Here is a 17,812-nt window from a genome sequence, read left to right as displayed (position 1 = left end):
TGCCATATGAAATATATTTGATAATATATATGTGTGTTTGGTCCTGGATTTAAAACGCAACTACATGAATATTTTCTATCCTTTTGGAATTAATGATATATGTGCCAGTTACACACACACACACATGCACACTCACAAACATGCACACACATACACTCACACACACACACACATGAATGGCTTCTTTCAGTTTCTGTCTACCAAATCCACTCATACAGCTTTGGTTTACCCTAGACTATAGTAGAAAACACCTGCCCAAGGTGTTATACAGCATTACTGAGTCCAAAACTATGTGGTTGGGAAATGAGCTTCTTCTCAACCCGACAGCCATACCTGCTGCCATATGAAATATATTTGATAATATATATGTGTGTTTGGTCCTGGATTTAAAACGCAACTACATGAATATTTTCTATCCTTTTGGAATTAATGATATATGTGCCAGTTACACACACACACACATGCACACTCACAAACATGCACACACATACACTCACACACACACACACACACACTCACACATGCACACATGCATGCATGCACACACACACACACACACGTATACACACAAACACCCATGTTCACACAAAACACACTCATCCTCACAAACACACACATGCACACACAAACACACACGTCTGCATAAACACACACACACATCCACACAAACACACACACATCCACACAAACACACACATATACACACAAAACACACACATCCACACAAACACACACACATCCACACAAACACGCATCCACACAAACAAACAACCACACACATTCACATAAACACTAACTCATCTTTTTTATATCCATACACACCACATGCACATACAAATAGACTAGTAGACAGATATCTTTTATCTTTTACTTGTTTAAGTCATTAGACTACAGCCATGTTGGGGCACCATCTTGAAGGATTTTTAGATAGAAAGATATACTGATAGCTAGGCAGACACTGAATTAGCTGGCTGAAATAAGTGAATCCTACTTCTTGGAAGCAGAGGAAGAAATATTTTAACCTAATCTTAAGGTACTGTAAAGAAGAAATAGATGCTAGTACCAAAGCTGTGGTGGAAGTCTTTTGGTGTGTAACAGTGCAAATAATAAATACAACAGTTGTTCCCTTCAAAAATTTACTTGATTCTCAATTAAAAGAAAGCATTATCCATGATGTTGTTGTTTAGCCTAGCCAGTCCTGAATGGATAGACTTATGACCAAAGATATTCCTTCTTTTCTGTGTATTTTACATTACGTGAGGGAACATGGCCTAGTGCTTAGGGTGTCGCACTCATGATCACAGGCTCACTGGCTTGATTCCCAGAATGGGCAGTGTGTTGTGTTCTTGAGTAAAACACTTGATCTCACATCACTCTCCTATCACTTCGACATCTGCATCTGGTATTCAGTGCAACTTTACAGGCAATGTCAATTTGATGGAGGGGGCAAGCAAATGTACAGAACATGGATTTGATCACTATAAACAAATCATCTGTACAAGTTGAATATTTTTGTGAATATTTTTCTTTTTATAGGTGCAGGAGTGGCTGTGTGGTAAGTAGCTTGCTTACCAACCACATGGTTCCGGGTTCATTCCCACTGTGTGGTACCTTGGGCAAGTGTCTTCTACTATAGCCTCGGGCCGACCAAAGCCCTGTGAGTGGATTTGGTAGAAGTAAACTGAAAGAATCCTGTCGTATATGTATATATATATATATGTGTGTGTGTGTGTGTGTGTGTATATGTTTGTGTGTCTGTGTTCATCCCCCCAACATTGCTTGACAACCGCTGGTGGTATGTTTACGTCCCTGTAACTTAGCGATTCAGCAAAAGAGACCGATAGAATAAGTACTAGGCTTCCAAAGAATAAGTCCTGGGTTCGATTTGCTCGACTAAAAGGCAATGCTCCAGCATGGCCACAGACAAATGACTGAAACGAGTAAAGAGAGAGTAAGTTGCTCAGTAAAAAAATGCAGAAACATCTTTCTCAGATACAAGAGACTCCAATTATTTATCATATGACTGAATGTGTCCTTTCTGGGGGGGTGGGGTTCTTTTTGGTTGTCTTTAGGAGATTTTTGAGGGTTGTGTGAAAACTGAAGGACATTTAATAGCTATTTTTAACAGGCTGTGCAACCATGTGGAACATAGAAGTAGATGTCTTTATTTCCTTATTGAATTCAACTCATTTGCTACAAATTGAGCTTGCCCATGTTGCATGTATCATTTCAGGATAGGCATAAATCATTGTCATAAACTTTATAACTTTGTTTCACAAAACAGCATGTAAGCTGTTTTGTATAAATCAATTAGATTTTTTTTAAATATTTTTTTGCAAAGTATCAGTTTGCCTATGTAATGAAATACTCAATTGTTTTGCTTTATATTTTGTATGGCATTTAGATACGCTGATCTGACTGACATGCTGGTCTTTATTACTGACTAACATGCCAGCGTGATATATTTTTCACCAAATTACTTTCCTGACGACATGTATTGCAGACTGGCAAGTTGATATCGTGTGTTGGAGATATACAAATATAAACTTATTTATGTGTGTGTGTATGTATGTATGTATGTATATATATATTATTATATATATATATATATATATATATATATATGTATATATATGTATATATATATATTATATATATGTATGTATATATATGTATGTATGTATATATGTATGTATGTATATGTATGTGTGTGTATATATATATATATATATATATATATATGTATGTATGTATGTATGTATATATATATATATATATATATATATATATTATATATATATATATATATATTGTGTACAGACTATCTGATGTAATAAATTTATTTCAGGACATATTCTTTAATTGGTTGAAAATTTATTTTACCTGTTAGATAGTAAGTTGATCTTCTTTGATCCGGATATGGAATATGTTGACGAAAATCCTTATAAATCATAGTGCCTTTGAATGGATATTACTGAGGATTTGTATGAGGGGGGGAGTGGGTTTTGGGGGGAGTTGTTTTTTTTGGCGGCAGGGTGACTTTTTCCCCCCAGATATCATGGAAAGCTAATAGGCATTATTGTATTTTTAATATACAAATAAGAAGGTGAGAAAGAAAAATAGCAAAACATAAATAAATAAATAAAAATGTAAATTGATTGCTAACTTGCTCTCTCTTAATGCATGTCAGCCAAAATGGTAAGCCTATCAGAATAATGAGAAAAAAAAATAGAAAGAAAAAGACTTGCTAACCATGTCAAAACAAGAAATATTAATAAAAAAACAGAAAGAAAAGAAAAAAGGAAACAATGGAAATGAGAAAGAAAGAGGAGTTAGGGTTGTGGGAGAAGAAATTAATAATCGAATAGTTCTGCTAGTCTAGGGTTAACCTTGAAGTATGAGTTACAGATTCTGTGAGATGGTTTCATGGTGCCAGATCTTTAATCAATACTAAAATGTCAACTCTGCATGTGCACATACAAACATACACAACCATTCCTCTCTCTCTCTCCTCTCCCTCCATCATTTTCCCAATTATTCATCTCATCTTTCTCATTTACTTGTAGTGTCTAATGTCTAGCGGATATTAGTCAAGCTGATGTCCTCCACAAGCTCTTGCATAAATCAATGAATTCACTCTCAGTTCTTACAATATTTCAGTTAATAAGATCACGCAAGAAAGCAACTGAGAAAAAAAATATATATACATGCAGTGTAACTAGGATTTGAAACATCACATCTTCCTTCTCTTTATATTATTTTTTTTTGCTTTCTTTTGTTGTTGTTTTTATTCTTTTAAATGTTTAATATATGTATCTCTAAGTGTGTCTCCATATCTTTGCCAAAATAAAAGTTCTCAGTTTGTAAAACACTTTGAAGCATAAGGTTGTTTTTGATGATTGTGTTGTTATCAGACAGAAACGAAATCTTTAAATGTGTTTTTTTTTCCTTTCAGTCTGAGTTTTTTCTTCTTTTGTCTGTTTTTTTTTGTTGTTGCTGTTCTTGTTGCTTCTTTTAAAAAAAAAATCTTTTAAAGTTATGACTTTTTTTGCTATTCTACCTTCATTTTATATATATAAATATTTTTTTCTTTTTGTTTATGAATTTATTAGAGAATGTTTCTTTTCAAATTTTACTCTATTTAATATCATCTCTGTGACTTCATATACATATTGTTGTCTTCATTACCATCACTATCATCATCATCAGTGATAATAATAATAATAATCCTTGGGAGAGGGGACTCGTTGATTACTTCAACCCCAGTGTTTCACTGGTACTTAATTTATTGACCTGAAAGGATGAAAGGCAAAGTCAACCTCGGCAGAATTTGAACTTGAAATGTACAGACCAACGAAGTGCCGAAAAGCATTTTGCCTGGCTTGCTAACAATTCTGCCAGCTTGCTGAATAATAATAATAATAATAATAATAATCCTTTCTACCAAAGGCACAAGGCCTGAAATTCTGAAGAAGGAGACTAGTTGATTACATTGACCCCAGTGTTTCACTGGTACTAACCCCGAAAGAATGAAAGGCAAAGTCAACCTCAGTGGAATAATAATTAATAATAATGATAATAATAAAAGCCCTTATTATTATATGTATGAGGCCTGAAATTTAGTGGGAGAGGACTGATTACATTGATCCCTAGTGATCAACTGGTACTTATTTCATTGACCCCAAAAGGATGAAATACAGCCAACCTTGGCAAATGTGTATACTCACTCTCTTTCTCTCTTTTCTCTCTCTCTCTCTCTCTCTCTCTCTCTCTCTCTCCTCTCTCTCTCTCTCTCTCTCTCTCTCTCTTTTACACATACACACAAAGTATTATATATGTTAAATATTTTTTTAAAAGCTGAAAGATCCCAGCTCATTTTTTTTAAATATAAGTTGGTCAAGAGAAAAGGAGTTGTACCAATGTCCTTTTGTCTTTTTGGATTTGTCCCACGCCCCTCCTAGACTTGTGTCATTTATAATACATTAAAGTTGAATCAAATTATAAAGTGCTGTAACAGTTTCAATAAAATGCTTCAGTTCTATCCTCAAAAGAAAAATCACTCCCACTTGGGAAAATTGAAATGGTCTCTATTATGTCTTTCATATAGCAACCAGTGGTATTTTAATCTCTTACAATTAGACTTTATTAACTGTCCCACCTCACCTTATCAATATTCCATATCAGTAAACTATTCTAGGTGTGTGTTGATTGCAAGATTTAATCTTTGATATCCATTAATCACAGATTTATCACTCAACAATAGACTAAATCCTGTTTCTATATAATATTCATTGGTGTTAATATTACTTTCTTCCCACAACACTTTTTAGGCTTAGCAGGTATACACACACAAGGTGGTGCTGAAACATTCCTGGTATTGGGTAAAAGAAAATACAGCAGGATCAGTTAATTATGATTTTATTCAACATGTTCTCATCTCAGATTCATACTTATTGCAGTGGTCCTTCAGTTTTTCTAAGCTCCGTAAAAGAAATTAAAAGGTTAGGCCTCCAACCAGGCCTTTCGCGATACCCTTAAAGACAAGAACTTTTCAGACCCCCTCATATATATATATGATATATATAAATTTAGAGATTTATAATAGTATAAAATGCAATTATAATTAAGAACACAGAGGGTACCATGCCTATATGCTGAAAGTAGATGCTAAATTGTCGAACCACTTTAAATCATCATGTTTACAATATACACACATGTTGAAAGCAAGGGAGTAAGCTGACAGAAATTCATAAATAATTCATTTAGCCTTGGATTGATCAAATTTCTGGATTAGTCTAATGACTCTTCCTTCATCAGCAAAGCATACTGAAAGAAATAAATTAGACATTTATTCATACCCATGGAAAAATAAACACAAAGTTGCGATTACACATAAATACCACAGATATATCCACATCCAATTTTGTAGTCTACCTCAATACTTGTGTATTTGATCAGAGTAGTACAGAAGTGACTAAACTGTCCTGAAGTGAATGGAAAAATTGAAATATAATAATAAAGGATAAAATTGTTAAAAATTTTATCAGTGGCCAGCATATAAAACAGACCCATTAAGGTGAATTCATATTTAGAGATTTATAATAGTATAAAATACAATTATAAGAGCACAGTGGGTATCATGCCTATATGCTGAAAGTAGATGCTAAATCATCAAACCACTTTAAATCATCACTTTTATAATATACACACATGTTGAAAGGAAATATTTGATTAACTGCTTCTTACATAACAAAATCTGACTGAAGTTTTGCTTATGTTTATAGAAACACAAATATCTTTGAGAAAAAAAATTAACATTTATTTCATTCTTTTTTAAATCAACATCACATTTAAATAGAAATTATTTGAGAAAATTATTTTAAACTTTTTTTTTCTGCATCCAGGATGAAAAACACACTATCCTTCAACTAGCTTGGGCTCAGCAATGTACCTACATCTCTTTTCCAGACACTTAGTATATAGACTTTGCCAGAGAGGCTCAACAAGGAGATTCCTCTATAATCAGAGCACTCTCTCTTGTGTTCCTTTTTACTTGACAGAGTACAAAGCTTAGAGATCAGGGATCCCAACACAGTTTCCTCAAGCCAAGCCAACTGTCAGTGAACTCAGGGGTAGACCTGAGATGAGAAGGTTGGATCTTAGCCATAGTCTCAATTGGTCATGCTTAGAAAAACTGTAGGAAAGTTTAATAATGATAGGAACCTATGGGAGAAAAAACTGAGGACCCCATTTCCACAAACCTCCCAGGAATAGTGGATGGTGAAAATGGAGGGAAAAGATTTTCCTCTTTTTTAAGTTGATAAATCCTTTCTTTAAAATAACATACAAGTTTGTGCACAAATGAGATGACTTTCTATTTAAGAATCATGAGTTCAAATTTGCTACAGTTATTGAGCTTTCATTGTGTTTTCTGAACAGATTACATCAGTCTTCATTACATCAGTTTGTCTAGCTGTTAAGAATAGATTCATGATTTTCTATAAAAAGGTCAATACAGTTGGTCAAACATTGTGACATATCTCTGATCATGAAAGGTCAAGCAATTGATTGCATTTGTCATACCATTGTGTGAGGACAAATGAAAATATCAACTTATATTTTTTAAGATAAACTTTGTTGGAAAAAATTTAAAACAGCTTTGACTGTTACAACATCTGAAGTATTATAAGAGGAATTTGTTAGAACAGAAAGTTAATTCTATTCAGTTTTGAATTATAAACTGCTCTTATAATGTAAACATTATACTGTGTAACAAAATTTTTGTTTTTTGTCTTTTTGCTTTTATCTAGAAATCGAAGGAAAGGACTACTATTCCCTTCAAACTTTGCTTTTGTGACCTAGTCATCAATATTTTGAAACTGACCTATTTTCCATTACATTTCAGACAGATTCAATGCTGAGTTGCTGAAGCAGAAATAGCGTTATAGCACATATTCTGCTCAGTACCACTGATTTGCTTGTCAGTTTCTTGACCTTAACCACTTGAGCATCTCCCTTAATGGCTGACAATATGTACATCTCTGATCATGAGTAGGCGCAGTGGGGGTGCATCATAGCCATGTGTGAAGAGGGATTCTTTGAGGTTTGAATAAATGTAACAAAAGCAAAGTTTGAAGGAAATATTCGTCATTCTTCACACTTTCTAGGAGTAAGCAAATAGGAAAAAACAGTTGCTACCCAGTGAAAGAACGAAAATCTTGTTACACAGTGTTATCGATGTCATATACTGAATATATGGGTTTTGTTTATGTGCTTATTAGCTGCAGGATTATGTCAGGGGAAAAGTCCCTTTAAGATGTTGAGTATTAAAAATATACTAAATACCTCAAACCAGGTGAGACAGCTTGCCCCATTGGTGAACAAGAACAATAGATATTGATATTTCACTGTTATTTCAGTTCTTCAACTTCATATACCCAAGTCACCTTGAAATGAATTTGAATTGCTGGTCTGAGGTATATATGTAGATAGTGTAGATCCGATCTGCTGATGTGCAACAGTGCTGCATGAGTAAAACAAAATCATATTTTGAATTATAAGCAGCTCTAATAACATAAACATTACTGATGTCACATACTGAATATATGTGTTTTGTGCATGTGCTTATTAGCTGTGGGATAACATCAGGGGAAATGTCCCTTTAAGATGCCAAGTGCTTGAGGTATCGTGTCTTAAAGGGACTTTTTCCCTGATGCAATCCTGCAGCTAATATGTCCATAAACAAAACACATGCATTTAGTGTGTGACATCAGTGATGTTTGATTCTATTCATATGTTTATCTTACAACCTATGTCATGTTGAGGTTGTTATTGTTTAGCATTAAGTTCTCCAGCCATGACCAACCCATCTTTATTTCAGACAGCATATCTAGGACTACTTTATCACTATAATGAATATATGGTTGAAGATAATGTATAATTCCTGGTCATCCCTGTTCTGGCAGACCTCCAATCAAATATGATCCAACCAGGACCATTCTTTTTATTTACTGATAATCTCTCTTTATCGTAAATTATCCTAATGTGTCCTTTTATTTTGTATTTTTTGTTATTTAAGTTAATACAGCACAATTTGAGGGAGATTTGTCTGCTTCTCCTTGCAAGTTGAATAAAGGATTTTTCAGACAATTGTAATTACTCCAATAGCAACGACAACAATAATCAGAAAAAATTGGTGATGACAATGAGGAAGATAGTGTTGATGATGGTGAAAGCAATAATATTGCTTTAAACAGTATTTAATGAAAGGGTGAAATCAGAAAATTAATGATGTCCTACATTGGCAACAATTAATTAATAGGAGAGTTCAGAGAAGAGTTTGATAAATTTATTGTGTAATGAGGTATGTAACTAATAAATCTGCTGTCAGACAAAAGGCAAAAACTTGAAATATTGGAATCCTCACAATGACTGAATTTATCAAACTCTTCAGTGAATTCTCCTATGTTAAAGCCTTTTTGTAGGGTTTTATTACTGCAGAAGGAGGGCCTCCAAGAGAAAATTTGCAAAGAAGAACAAAGCTGCTATTAAACCTTCTGAAGTGTGCTTTCAAAATTCAAGAAGAAACTGTGATCTATGATTTTTTTTTTCTTGCAAGGAAAGGACCCATCAAATATTTATGGGCCCCCTTCTTGGTTCTCCTGGCCCCTAGACTGATACATCTGTTGAAGCTCCCTACTACCTCTAATACACCCAAGTTGAATGTATCACTGAACCATGATGCTTGTGGTGGTAGGGGTAGGGGTGTTATTGTTATTGTCTACTTCACATTTTTTTACTATTAACCTTCACTTCAACCATCTTTAATTTTTTTTGTTTTACAGGCCTATCAAAGTAGAATGTTATGACTGGGATGCAGATGGAGGGTGAGTAGTTTCCTTTAGCCATTCTTAAAAAGTGGTTCAAAAAATTGGTTCAATCTGTCATCATCTCATAATTTCCCAGCTGTATACTTTTACCAAAATTTTCCGATGATGATGTGGTTTCAGAAATTTCTTTAGCAGCCAGCTGTGTGGTTCCAAGTTTGATTCCCAAGAAATACATCTTCAGTGAATGCCTTTTTACCATAGATCATCAAAAGCTTTATGAGTGAAACTGGATTGATGGAGACTGTGCAAAAGCCCATTAGATGTGTGTATGTATATGTATGTGTGTGTGTGTGTATGTATATATATAAGTTGGAGGTGAAAATAGCACAGAAGTAAGTCTAAAATACTTCAATTTAAGAGGGAATTTAATAAAAATGATTTTCAAAATTATATAAAGAAAATATTACTGGTTTCGATGAATCTCATTTTATCAAATATCAGTAAAAATTTAGAATAAAAACAGTTCTCTCTGGAGATCAAGAACATGACCTCCAGACAGATATATATATGTCATGTTCTTGACGTCTGGACGTCAAGAACATGGATCATATATATATATATATACATACATACATCATACATACATACATACATACATACATACTACATACATACATACATACATACATACATACATACATACATACATACACACACACACACACACACACACACACACCACACACACACACACACACACATCTTTTGGGCTGCTGTCACAGATTTGGAAATTTTAAAATTAAGTGAAAATTTTAAACTTTGGTACATTGATGTAATTTTTCAAAGTAAATCCAAATTTGGATTTCATTTACTGCAGAGAAAAAATTCAGAAAATGTTAGAGGTTTTTCAAAGTTTGATCATTTTTAGCCAATCCATAAACAAGGAATTGGCCAGCATTTTCTGCATGATAGTTATCTGTCACAATGTGATTCTCATCAAAACTTGTGGTGATGGTTGTGATAGTGAAAGTGTCCCAGCCTCGCATATGCAGCATTCTTGTTACAATGAAAACAGGGAAAGCTACAATTTTGCTTGTTACACACACATTTGAAACAGACATTGATGTAAAATTTACTGTCAGGTGTATAATGGTAGCATTTGATTGGCTAAAATTATCCAGAATTTGCAACCTTTAAAAGCTATTATCGTTATATTTGTTAATTTATGGCAAAAGGGAATTTCATTGTCATAATTAGCATACAAAGCTAAATGAGTACACCAAATTTGAATGCAACTGGAACAAAACTGAATAAATATGAAATGTGGGACAGCAACTGAAAAGATATATATATAACAGTTGAAGATGAATTTAATAGGAAAGAAAGAAAGATTATGTTGATTTTAATACGAATAATTGAAGAAAGTTTACTCTAGTTAGGATTAAAAATAATCCAATATGCTTTCTTTTTTAATGAGAAAGTATAAACATAATGCAAAACAACTGAAGAAAGATTTTAACAAGATGATGATTGGAAAGAATGTCATAGAATTAATTAAAAGTTGAAGCTAATAATAACAGTTCTGGGCTTTTTAAAAATTAAACACTTCTTGCTTCATGCTATTCTTTTTCTCTGAACAAGAAATATTGCCTATATAATTATGCAAAAGATAATCACAGGACTTGATCTTGAAGAAACTAATTGATTAATTAGCAAAATTTTATAAGCAATATCAAAGTTGAGATTTTCATAGAATATTTTTTTTCTATGCTGGTAAAAATATACCTGTTTGTCAAGATATGTATACAACAACTGCAGTTAAAGGACATACTTTGATTCTGTACACCTTTAAGAACTATTGTTTTGTAGTTAATAAGTGTTGCATCATTTGAAAGGCTAATATTGTTGTCTAGCCCTCACACTAATTTATCCCTGATCCATTAAACCCATGATCTAAGTATTTCAGCCATGACCAGAGCTGAATATATGCAGGATAATATTATTATTTTTTTTAAAGATAGTAAATGTTTAAAGTTAAGGGAGATTTTGGCTGATGTTTCTAACAGTTGGAGCAACAACATAAGTGATCTTTTCTTAGATTAACTAATGTAGTAGCTTATAGGAACATAACAAAAACATTCATGTTTGTTACCAAACATATTTACTGCATTTATATGTTCATTAGAATTATTGCATCAGCAAAATTGACAGAAAAATGTTTTATTTCATATAAAGCATATTTGAGACTAATGGGAAACCTATGTAAATGTTTGAAACATGTTTGGACATGCTGTGAAGTAATTTGAGGTTTATGTGTGGTGACTGAAGCATGAAAAGTTTGTTTGGTGAAAGGATGGAGGATTGTCATTTCATTTTATTATCTTTATGATCTTGTTCCACCCATACAATCTGTCTACTTATTTGCTGGTCACCTTAAAGTTATAAAACAATTCAAGATGAGAGCACATTAATTTGATTATACTATGTGTGGTAAAATGAAGACAAAAATAGTTTTTGAATTGCAATCCTTGATTGCCAGCACATGCTCTCATCAACTTAGAATTTTAATCAAAAACTTCACAAAGATCAAGTATATCCCAAACCATGCATGGATGACCTTTCTTGGAAGCAAGCCATATGAGATGTGGCTCATCATCATATGAGCTGCACTACTAAAGAAATCCAAGGCAATTTTTCAATGGCATGCCATTCAGAAAGTTCTGTGGGTCACAGTTTGCCCATAATTGACCTAAACTTAAATATACTTTCATATACAGCATTAATTGATGGAAGCATCTTGATATGAAACATATCTAGATATGTTTTGTCAAAATGAAATGGACTGATTGAAAGTTTGATTTAAATATAAATAAAATAAAGTTTCTTATAACATTCAGAAATACAATAAATACATTAAGTAATTATCTGTTAATATTTTCAGTTATCATTATTTAAAGTTCAATTTTCCATGCTTGCACCGGTCAAGCAAAATTTGTTGAGGCAGATTTTCTTCAACCAGATGCTCTTCCTGTCACTAACCCTCACCTGCTTCCAAGCCCAATGTGTTTTTCATGGAACACTGGAAATGAACACCCTCACTTGTATGTCAGTGATGCTCATTTACAACCATCATATGATGTCTGGACAAGTATGCACACACACACACACGTAAATATATGATGGGGTTCTTTCAGTTCCTGTCTACTAAATCCCTTCACAAGATTTTGACTGGCCTAGGTCTATAGTAGAAGTCATTCACCCAAGATGCTCCACAGTGGGACTGAACTCTAGACCACATGGTTAGGAAGCAAGCTTCTTAGCAACATTAGACATTATAAACACCAATTTGAAGGAGAGAAAAGGAAACCAGATCAATGATGAGACACAAACCATGTATCTATTACTTTGCAAACGATTATGGTGCCATTTCATATTGGTGCTTATAATGTCTAAAAACCAGATTTTAATTCAAAAATTGAAACCATCTGTTGTAGTTCCAAGAAACTTTCTTTATGTGTTCAGTCTTCTGATCTAAAAATATTTCACTTTCATTTCTGTACTACATTTAAATATCAAACTTGCTGCTACATTTTATGAATATTATCTTACACATCTGTTTCCTGAAACAGTTGGTTTACATTTTTATCCTTTGTAATGTGAAAATATCTGAATTAAAAATATTTATGTTTGTTGAGCCATTTTTTTTTTTAATTAACATTGCCCTATTTATATATTCAGAAGTTGGAAAACATTTTTAGTTAATAGAATGCTAAAATATGGATCCATTCGTTAAATTTGGATGAAGTATTTAATATGTGCTTTATTTAAAAGGAAGTTGTAATAATGCACTTAAATACTGAAAATTAATAACATTTTGGAAATCAATATTAATGCTAAGATTTTGAAATCAATATTATTTCTTCAAAATGAAAGTAATGTGTAATTTTTTTATTAAATTTTGTTTTTCATTTATTTATTTGATTTTACTTTTGAAATGCTATCATATTTTATTTCTTTATTTCTATAGTCATGACTTAATTGGAGTTTTCCTCACTTCATTGAAGGAATTGTCTAGAGGACGGGACATTTCAAACGTCTATGAGGTATTCTATTATTTTCTTGGGAATTTTTAATATGGTTTTCCAGGTTTAGACCTAGAAGAATTAGGTCATATTTGTATTATACTTCATGAAAAATAATACTGTAATTACCAAAACATATCCTACTGCAATTAACAAGAAAATTTCTGAAAAAAAAATGATTTTTTTTTTGTCATTTAGAAAAATATTTCTTTTCTATAATTTTTCTACCTGTTAAAATGGCTAATGTTTTCTTGGTTATAAAATATGAGCACCATTTCTACAGGAGATTACTTTTAAAGAAAATGAACCTGTAGTGTTGGTGGCACCTCGGAGAAACTAAAATTTAGCATCTTTGCAAGACTAATTTTGTAGTTCCTCCTTCAGTTTTAACTTTTGCAGAGGACACTAGGGTATCTGTTATTTATGTTAAGAAATGTGAGTAAAAAAAAAAGAAAGAAATTTTTAAAATGTAAATAGATAAATTGTTATATTTCAGGATGGTCATTTTTTTTTTCCTTACCAAATTAACACCCGCACTATATATTCATTCTTCACTTGTTTATTATTGTTCTTATTTTATGTGCGTTGTCTGGAAATCTTTCATCACACATCCTGTGACCTCTTCAGTGACCCTCCATCCCACGTCTCCTCCTGTTCTGTTTAGTCCATTCTGTCTTTCTATGGTGTGTATCCTTATCTGCGCATGCATTTGCATCTGTATCTGTGTGTGTGCATGTATGTATACATCTCTGTGTTTCTATGTGTGTTTATATATGGGTTTGCTTACTATATTGTTTGTATCCATGACAGCTGAGGGATACTGGGGGACAGTCCCGAAACAAGAGAACAACTTACATTGGGAAGACAGCATGTAGCATTGGGGAGCAGATAGGTGAACAATGGTGGGAGCTCAAAGATGAGAAAAGCTCGTTAGTGCTCTACCAACATGCTCAATCAGAACATAGAGGCTCAATTAATAACACAGATGTTAAAGTATTATCAATGCATAGACCAGACATGACACTTAGATTGCAAAGGTCACACACATAATAATAGACAGACTGAGCCTCAACAAAACACAAATGGAACAATAACACCCACCACCATACTACACAACATGATGACTCAAGACATAATGGGAGAAAAATAGTATAATACATAAACCCATAAACACACACACAAAAGACACACATTCACATACTTAAGATGACACGAGGAAAAAAATAGAGATAAATAGGAGCATGGATACAAACAGTATAGAAAGCAAACCCATATACACACACACAAAACATAGAGACGTGTAAACACACGCACACAATCACACACAGAGATGCATTTGCATGCTCAGATAAGGATATACACCATTGAAAGACAGCATGGACTAAACAGAGCATGAAGACATGTGGGATGGAAAGTTGCTGAAGCGGTCTCAGGAGGTGTGATGAAAGATTTCCAGACAAAGGACATAAAATAAGCACAATAATAAAGCTGAAGTGAAATACAAATATGTAGAATGTGTGTTTATTTGGAGGAAAAAAATGACCATCTTGAAATATAACAATATCTGTTTCTACACATGATCTCACATCAGGAATCTTGCAAAACAAATTCAGATAAAATAAAGCTGAAATAACTATTTTCTTTTTCTCGTGGTACCTTTTACTGTATTGAGTGTGCTCTACTTCTGGATTTAAAGTTTAATATAAATTGACAGATTATGCTTTATTTAATGATTTTTCCATTCTGTATTATTTCACCTTGGCTAAATTTTGTGGTATCAAGTAATCTAAAAAAAATTTATATAAATCTCAAATATTCACAAGAAGACAATTTTGGCGATTTCCCATTCCCAACTTATCATTTTTAATTATATTCTTACATTCAGATAAAGCAAACGAGATTACAGTTTTACAGAATTAAATAACTAACAGAATTAAATAACTAACTATATATATATATATATAGAGAGAGAGAGAGAGAGAAAAAGAGAAAGAGCTACCAGTGAAATTACAATGTACTTAGCTGGAAGGAATTCTTTTGGAATCAATGCTTCTGTTTTGGGAATCTTTAGAATATGAATCAAGAAAATATATTTCTTAAGAAAATGTAAATTGCTGAGGGCATCAGGATGTTTGTATAATTGTTTATGGTAGACATAGTCGAGGGAAATGAATTAGTTAAGTCAGACTTATCTTCTTGTACTTCTGTTTTATTTGATTACTTTGTACTTAAAACATGCATCTATATGAGATAGAATGTAGCAGAATTACAGGATGCTATTGTTTATATATATGAATTTTATGTGGATGTATAATATGTATGTGCATTGGTTTTTGTCCACATTGAAAAGAATATGAGTGTGTGCATTTGATTGTTGTTTTGTTTGGATTGCATCACTTATATTATAAATATTTTCTATAAATACAATTGGGATATCTATTAATCAATCTCTTGTTGAGCCATTCATACTTTCTAACAGATTGTTAGTTTAACTTAGTCAAAGGAATGTAAAGACATTGGCTGAATATTTCATTACAACAATATTTCGTTATTAACATAGGGGTGCAGTTATTATTTTGAAATAGAATAGCAGGTCAAAAGGAATAAGCATTTTAGATAATCGACATTTTATTCATTTGTGTGTATATGAGACAGCAAGTTTTGACTACATGGCATTGGAGTGAATAATACAGGTTCATAGATCTGCTTGGAGCAACTTATTTCATGCTTGAGAAGTCAGAAAGATATTCAGATGTAAATGAAAACTTAAATTTATTTGTGCTATAGAGAGCAGTAAATAACAATTGTGTTCAATTGTATTATAATCTGATGTACTGCATAATAGTGGTGGTGGCAAAGGCAGTGGCAGCGGTGATGGCTGTTGTTGTTGTTGTTTTAGCTGAAGGTAGTTACACATTTCTTCCATAGTAAGTGTTATAAAGCTGTCTTTTGTCACTGTTGTATGTATCTTTGTATGACGGTTGTTGCTCTGACAGATATTGTTATATTCCGAAGTTGTCAATAGGATATTTCTATCTGACACTGTGTGACCACCACCCCAGTCATACAACATTATTATCCTCAAAGGGTTAGATCATTATAAAGCTCACTCAGTATTGCAGTATAATAACTAGATAGACGTAACTAACAACACAGTCTAACATGCCCTCTTGTATGCTACATACTCTCTCGATACTGGCCATCCTCACTTTACTTATAGTGACTGTGTCATTCCACTCATCACATGTGAGGGGTGTACCATACTAATTCCCTACAATATTTCCCCTTTTAAATTTTTCATAGGAAGTGTCATTTTATTTAGCAATATTTCAATTCACCCTGCCTCCCTTTTTGAGGGGTTTTTATTTCAAACAATTTTATATTTTTTTTCTTTTGGCATCTATTTTCAGGAACTCTGTATGTTTTCTTTTCCTCTCACTTGTACGCTTGGGTTCAATCACCTGCAGTGGCATTGGTACTTGGAATGTATTGTACAACCATTCCATGGGTTCCTCCAACTTCTTTGGTTCGCTTTCCACGAATCTCTTTTTCAGTTGGTTCCTGTGTCTCTTTTGTATGCCTTTTCCACTTTTTACCCAATACATTGTTTTACCTTTGTATTTGGTAATTTTGCGTTCTTCCCATTTTTCTGCTTTCCATTTTTGTATGTCCTCATATACACCTTTTCACCCACCTTAAAAAATCTTGTTATGTCTTCCCTGACATTTTTTCTTTTCTTGCCATGTAGCAATTTATCAAAAACTGACTTTACTTACCTTGCAAATATCAGCTCCTCTAATGAACTACATGCTGGTGTATTCAGATTTGGTGTTACACAGTACACTCTTAAAGATTGTTGTAGAGCTACCCCTCCGTGCTTTCCTTATTCAACTTCTAAGGGCTCTTTTAAAGGTATCAACAAAGAATTCTACCTGTCCATTAGATCTGAAATGGTATGGCATCATAGTTATATGAACATTTTGCAAAATTTTTTTAATCCACTTGATATAAATTGCATTCCATTGTCAGACACTATCGTGTCTGGGATGCCAAATTTTGCAAACAATTTGTGTAAAAAAATTTATCACAGTTGAGGAGGGTGGTTTTTTACACTTGCAAATTTCAGGTCATTTCAAAAAACTATCAACTACCACTAACTCGTAAGAACCATTTAAAAGACCAGCTACATTGATGTGTAGTCTTGACATCTACTTTTGAACAATGTTTACTTTTTATTGTGGGCAATTTTTTCGCAAATACTACACTTCGTTTTGATTTAAATATATATGTTCCACTTTGTTTTACTGTGAATTTTTGTTTCAGTCCCTCAACTGCATTTGAACCTTCAACTGAGGTGACTATATTTCTACACAAAACACTTATGGGCTTATTCCATAAATT

At 32.9% G+C, this 17,812-nt stretch overlaps 1 protein-coding gene across 4 annotated transcripts in view; it reads left to right on the top strand.

Moving 5' to 3' along the window:
- The window catches only part of LOC115213094 (copine-8), a 266,723-nt gene that overhangs the window by 218,144 nt on the left and 30,767 nt on the right, over positions 1-17,812 (top strand). For all 4 annotated transcript variants that reach the window (XM_029782016.2, XM_029782015.2, XM_029782017.2 and 1 more), the window contains 2 exons: positions 9,345-9,386; positions 13,357-13,432. In XM_029782016.2, coding sequence (XP_029637876.1) covers positions 9,345-9,386; positions 13,357-13,432 — 118 coding nt within the window. The remainder of the gene's footprint in view (positions 1-9,344; positions 9,387-13,356; positions 13,433-17,812) is intronic.

The sequence above is a fragment of the Octopus sinensis genome, linkage group LG6 (assembly GCF_006345805.1).
Source record: "Octopus sinensis linkage group LG6, ASM634580v1, whole genome shotgun sequence".
Classification (NCBI taxonomy): domain Eukaryota; kingdom Metazoa; phylum Mollusca; class Cephalopoda; order Octopoda; family Octopodidae; genus Octopus; species Octopus sinensis.
The sequence above is the reverse complement of the archived record's forward strand: the minus strand, read 5'-3'. Positions and strand labels throughout refer to the sequence as shown.